Source organism: Sinocyclocheilus grahami, unplaced genomic scaffold (genome assembly GCF_001515645.1).
Source record: "Sinocyclocheilus grahami isolate Dianchi unplaced genomic scaffold, SAMN03320097.WGS_v1.1 scaffold318.1, whole genome shotgun sequence".
Taxonomy (NCBI): Eukaryota; Metazoa; Chordata; class Actinopteri; order Cypriniformes; family Cyprinidae; genus Sinocyclocheilus; species Sinocyclocheilus grahami.
Window position 1 is genome coordinate 443,198 of NW_015505497.1, and position 6,888 is coordinate 450,085.

Consider the following 6,888-nt stretch of genomic DNA (forward strand, 5'->3'; position numbering starts at 1 on the left):
ACACTCAGTGTTTTGAGAGCTGTCGCGGCGTTGAGGTGCCGGTGATGACACCGTCACTCATTGTGTTTATTTCTCTAAGCTCTCGTAGTTTTGGTGTCAAGGTGTCATGACACCTGTTTAGTTGTGTGTCTGTGTCTGTGTGTGTTTACGATAGGGCTGATGTGCTGACACATTTTGATCGAAAAGGATATTCAGCCTATAAAGAGATGAAAAACATTGTTCAGCCAAGACTTGAGGACAAGGTAACAATAGGATAGGCAGATTGTTATTTGCAGTTTTCAAAGTACAGATGAAACTGTATTAAAGTGGCAAATATTAGAACAGACAGCAAATAATACAAATCTATTTATATTCATGAAAGAAAAGAGCTTACTGAAAGAGTCAGACTATGATGTGCATGGAATAAAACAAAATCACAAAATCACATCACATTTTAATGAGTGTTTATGTCCCAAAATGAAATGACCTCAGAATGAGATAGTGTTCATATTTTATACTAGCTGTAAAACAGACATTTACTTTATTCTTTTCCATTGTGTCACTCACATACATTGACAGCTGTAACTTGATCGGTCTGTTTGCGCTTTTCCTCATCATCATTTATTCAGGAAAGACTACATTTAAAGCCTTTGTGATGTAACTTTATATGGATAATAACCATATCGTCTGTCTGTTTATAGGCCTCCCAGTTGTTCCCCATGTGATTCTGTTGCCTGCAAAACACCCAAGAGCAAATTAAGAAACGTTCTTGCTTTCTAGGATCACTTGATTAGATGTTTATTTGTTTGGTCTCAGTTAGGCAACAGCATCAAACCACTTTTGTCTTGGGCAAAGGATTCTGGGAAGCTCGGAAATTGGCTTTTGTTTTAGAAAAGTGTGCGGTTAAAATCATCTCTTGTCAATGACGTAATGCATTCAATGCAAAGGATCAAGGTCAAGAGAAATGAACTGTGTCTTCACCCAATTTCTGCCACATAAAATAAAGAAAGAAAGAAACATGCTTTGGTAAATCATAAATATGACTTTTTGTGTCATATACTAAGTCATAGTCATGAGCAGTGTTGGGGTAACGCATTACAAGTAACGTTACGTAATCAGATTACTTTTTTCAAGTAACTAGTAAAGTAACGCATTACTTTTTAATTTACAAGAGAATATCTGAGTTACTTTTTCAAATAAGTAACGCAAGTTTAATGTATTGATTGACAGCTCTCCTGTCCCCATGTTGAGAGAAATCAGAAGATGTTACTGTAGTTCTAAAATAAATATGAATATGCATTAATTCATCTCACTCACAAAAAAAAAACAAACACAGATTCAGTATTCCTCAAAATGAATAAAAATAATGCAACTCAGAATATGACACAAACCTGCAATAATTAAATGTTAAACAACATAAATATGCTTTATGTATTTAATCCCATTCTATTAACCAATGTCTTTGCTTCTGACCTTCGATGATCCAGTTCAACCGTACTAATAAGCACAAATTACTCTAGACAACATTTGTGTGTCTTTTTTTATTGCTGAAGTGTGTTGAAATGTCTTCTTCTGACCCAATATAACGCAGTATTGTAATGCATTACTTTTAAAAGTAACTTTCCCCAACACTAGTCATGAGATAAAAAGTTAAAAATAATGAGAACATTTTCAAAATTGTGAATGTCAATAGGCTAATTATGACTTTTAGTCATAATTGTGACTTTTTATGTCATAATTATGATTTGGTATCTCATGTATGTAATAATTTCGACTTTTCTTCTCCTTAATATAACTTTTAAATGCGACTAATGTTTTCCATTTATGTCATTTTCCATTTATGATTAGATAAAGTACACACTTTTTGCATAATTTGACCAAACTGCAGCTTGATCATTGAGCAGGATTGTCATTTAGGCAATCAACAATACATGTTTTTTTATACTGAAGAACAGACCAATTCAATATTTGTATAACATATAAAAACTCTTGATTTAGTCTAGTAACATTTCTTTTAGCTAGGCAAATCGTGCAGTTCTGATAGCTCTACGAGATGATTTCCTAATGTAACATGTAAAAATATACAAACAAATATGTAAATACAGTTTCAATGTTACGGCTCATTGTTAGGAGAAATGTGTGACCACAAGGAAACAATTGCATTTCCAAAAAGAGTGTTTTGTCTGGTAGCAGCGCCACCTTGCGAGCACAGAAACATTACTGTTTGATGAGTTTAGATTTAGATTCTATTATAACAGTAGCCTATATGGATGCTTTTGGCAACATCATGGTTACATTTCATACCGTCAGAAATGAAAGATGAAACTATTTAGTATATCAGGAAGTTTTATTTCTATCCAAGCACATCAACTATACAATATCAGCAACATGAACAAAGTATGCCCTATATAATATTTCCCATGACCAGCATAGGAAACATATCTGAAACACATCCAGAAATATGTCGTTTTCTCTCTCTTAAAGAATAAAGACTCTTCATTGTCATTTCAGATCACAATAAACAATAATATACTATATAAATTACATTTGGTAGGAAAAATAAATATAAATTATTTTCAGTGTACACTAATAAATACTTCTGTCCTGCCACTACAAGTTGATTAAGGTGACAGGTTTCCTTTTTTCAAACAATTTAGCATCACAATTTAGCATCTCTTGCATTAGGCCATAAACCATGCAATAAATATTAAGAGTCTAAAACATGTTTTCTGCTATAAATGACATTGGCATGTATATTGAATGTAATGCAATTAAAGAATCAAGTAGTTGTTGGTTTTTGTGAACTAAGCAAAGATTTCCATTGTGTCCGGTTATAAAACAAATTTTTTTTATGCAATCTTCCATTTATACACATCAGCGTAATACATGTTGCATATGGAGAGTTGTGAACATGCGACTCTAAGAGCTCCCTTCAACTGAGCGTTTCCTGGCGAAGAGGTGCGTGGGGTCCCTGTTGCGCAGGTTGGGCTGGATCTTGAACATGGGAGGCCAGCGGAAGCCGGTGTGGCCCTCCATCCCAGAAGACCCGGCGGCAGCAGGTTCGGGTGGGCAGGGCTTGTTTTGAAGCAGCTGGAAGAGTGTGGCCATATCAGGTCCCAGTCTGGCCACCAGCCCGGCTCGCACCACCTCCACGGTGTCTTCGTCGCACTCCATCAAGCTCTGCAGAAGTGTGCTGTAGTACCTGCAACACCAAGGTATGAGGCATTAGAATGCACAGTTGAACACGCTCACTTTATCCAGGAATTCCAAAATGTGAACATTTACATATTTCAGCCTACATATTTGTATGGTGTTCCTTTTTCTGAGAAACACAAATTGTGGAAGAATTTAACTTAAAATTCTTTTTCATTTCATGTTGGCAAATCTCCAAACAATTACCAAAAACATAGTAAACATTATTTATATATTATATTATTATATAAATGTTGGTCTGCTCCTCAAACAAGTTTATCGTATGGTGCCAGAAGATTTAAAATATAGTACACAATATCAAATTTATTTAATGTAAAAACAGGCACTGCCATTTGTAACTTGAATGTGCGAGGCTTCCGGTGTCATTTGCTTCCAGTCATTATAGTCGTATAAAAACAGCCCTTTATGGTTCTTGCTATTGCAAACTGTTATTTCATATCATATATCTTATCCTTTTAATGTATTGTTTTAATGTAAACTGGCTTGTTACAAATAGTTTCACCCTTTACTGCACTATAGGAAGTCTAGCGGATTCACAGAAAATAGCTTTGCAAAATAATGTGGAAAGTGTATTATTGCATTTATTACCTTACATTGTACAGTATATTGCATTAGGATTGTTATCATTTTGAACACCTTATAATTATTATATTTATTTTTATATTTTGTGTGTATCGTTAGTTTGGCAATAGCCTATTGTATAAAAGTTAAAAATGTACCTGAACCAATCGTATAGACTTATTTATTGCTTTGAACTGCCATTATATAGAAAAGAGCTGCACTAAAAAATAATGTATTACCTGTTTGGGAAGTGGCTGGGCACCTGGACCACGTCTCCGATGGCCTCAGGGTTGGATCTGGCCACCTCGCAGATGTCAAGCTTCTTGTAGCATTCCTCCTGCACTTCAGCAATCATCTTCTGGAAGGTGGAACAGCGTTTGATGGTCTGGAAGACCTTAGAGGTGATACTGTTGGCGATGCACTTGATGCTGTCTTTCACAAACGTCTTACCCTGGAAAAAACGAACATGACTTGCATTCAGGGCCACGGAAAGTAAAAAGGCATCATTTTGATTCGCTAAGTAAAGGGTTCAGGTCAATGAGCGTTTGTACCTCAGTATTAAAAATTGCAGCAGTGTGGAAGAAGGCGTTACAGATCTCATGCATGCCGTCAGTGTCGCAGGTCGAGTTCTCCAGACATGCGAACGTTGCGCAGCCCACCTGCAGAGCTCCGTTCAGACAGCGGGCAACCTCACCTGGAGGAAGAAGATAAATACGTTTTTGGGAGGTACTTTTGTTCAAAGAAGTGTGAAATTGGACATTTTTACTAGATAGCTTAGGCAGTCCTTAAAGTTGCTTAGATCTTGCTCAAAGGTGAAGTTCTGGAATTGAACCTACAACCTTCAGTTACCACTAAGCATTTCTGAACATTTGCCCATGCACACTCCTAAAAAAACAAAAGCAGATAGGGCCTAATTCAATAAAGGAAATAATACTAGGCCTACTTACTAGGGCTGTTGGCTGAGAATCGTGCTCGTCTTGGTTGTGCAGGTTCTTGATCTGTTCCAAACACAGACGCAACCAAAACGAGGAGTAAAACGAATCCGTTTTTCAGGAGCATGTCTGCACTTAGAACCAAAACCAAGCACTCAAAACAGGAGGTGTTTGCTGATTCTGTGGGTTTGTGTTTCAGGTTGATGACAGCCTCAGCTTTATACAGATCTTCAGCTGAGCTTGACGGCTCATAAATCCCCACCATCACCAATCAGAACGCAGAATCCTGAAAGCTCAAAACTTTCCGTATCTTTGTAAATATTCATGGGCGGATATTAATGCAGTCCCACCTGATATGATTTTATCTCCATGTTAGACGTTTAAATTCTTGTTACAACGCATTTTGAATGCTGTCATCTGTGATGTAAATAAAAAAAAGATACTTATTCCAAATACTGTCCATTTTAAAGTTGCACCGTATACACTCTTAAAATAAAGGTTCCAAAAGGGATTTTTTTTTCTTAATGTAAAGATCTGAAGAACCTTCTTATGCCACAGAATGTTTCCATTGACGTTAAAGGTTCTTCATGGAACCATTGTTTCTTTAACTTTTGTAGCCAATCTAAACTGTTAAACACCATCTATCATAAAAAACTAAATCTCAGATTTCTTATGTTTCTAAATGATGTTTGGTTTACATTCTCATCTGGAGGATCTTGATTTACCCTGTTCAGTAACGATATAGAAGATAAATGATATTCCCCTCAGGCAGGTCATTCTCAATGACTTCTTTGTTGAAAACAACTACAGTGTGTTTGGTTTGGATTTCATGTGACTGATTTCATTTATGCACATCTGTATTATTTGATGCTTTTGGCTGCGTTTCTTAAAGAGGGTTCAGAGAGTTTTGTTGACACCTTGCACAGGTAACTGTGCTAAAGGTACAGTACAAGTATAGGGGAAGTCGTGGCCTAATGGTTAGAGACCCAAAGGTTGTGGGTTCGAGTCTCGTACCGGCAGGGATTGTAGGTGGGGGGAGTGAATGTACAGCGCTCTCTCTCCCACCTTCAATACTACGACTGAGGTGCCCTTGAGCAAGGCACCGAACCCCCAACTGCTCCCCGGGCGCTGCAGCAAAAAATGGCTGTCTTGGCTGCTCCGGGTATGTGTTCACGGTGTGTGTGTTCACTGCTGTGTGTGTGTGCACTTTGGATGGGATAAATGCAGAGCACTAATTCCGAATATGGGTCACCATACTTGGCCACATGTCCTTTCACTTCACTTCACTTTTTGAAAATGCTGAAGTGTTTAATGAAAACAGACATATGTAGCTTGTCAGAACTAGTTCACTAAACATCCGTTCCCATCGTTTGCAGTGCTGGGTCTGACAGAGAAGTGTTTATCAGTGTCTAATCAGTGGACGTCGCAAAGGCTTTAGAGGAAGTGATGTGTTTTCCATGATGAATTTCATTCGCCTCAAGAAATTTCCTTCCCTAAAGGGTTAATTACACTGATAATGATCAAACGCTCACTGGTTTTGTAGAAGTGGGCTGGAGACGTAGCTATTTTGGTTTTATTACCTTTGTTCACACAGATGCCTGTTTGTTACTGTTGAAGTAGGGCAGGAAAGTCACACCCACATCTTTACTGAATAACATGAATGAGTAGTCTAAAGAATAAATACACACACACACACACACACACACACCATAGGCCTGTAATTTTCCAAAAACCCATTGACTCTCAGACTACATGGAAATGCTTATCAATAAGTTCTCCTTCATGAGACACTGAAGTCATATTTACCTAACTTTTAGTCAACTTACCGGAGACATTTAGCGAAAAAGCTCAAATGTGATCGACATCACGTGCAGAGCCTATAAGAAAGACATAAATCAATCATTTTTTATAAATAATAAATGTTTTGCCCTATTATGTGACTAATCAAACATAAGAAATTTCGTGACATTGAACATGTTAACCTCTTTTTTCCGTTGAAGCACAAGAAGCTCTGTTAGTTATGATGGATCATCAATGGCTGTCATCAAATAACTAAATATTATTATTAAGGGTTTAACAAATAGTAAAAACAGTAGAAATTATGAATGCAAATTTTACGACCCAATTCTTCACTCAGATTGTCATGCTGACATTATTTAATAATGACAGATTTTATATATATATATATATATAATTTTTTTTT

At 36.8% G+C, this 6,888-nt stretch overlaps 1 protein-coding gene across 1 annotated transcript; it reads right to left on the reverse strand.

The window, feature by feature from the left end:
• Positions 1 to 2,325: 2,325 nt before the first annotated feature.
• Positions 2,326 to 4,878, reverse strand: LOC107602071 (stanniocalcin-like). The gene is made up of 4 exons (XM_016294473.1): positions 4,701 to 4,878; positions 4,305 to 4,447; positions 3,993 to 4,204; positions 2,326 to 3,181 (listed from the first exon to the last, which is right to left on the reverse strand). Exons 1-4 carry the CDS (start codon positions 4,810 to 4,812, stop codon positions 2,899 to 2,901), a joined length of 750 nt encoding a protein of 249 aa, XP_016149959.1. The 5' UTR covers positions 4,813 to 4,878; the 3' UTR covers positions 2,326 to 2,898.
• Between the last annotated feature and the right edge of the window lie 2,010 nt (positions 4,879 to 6,888).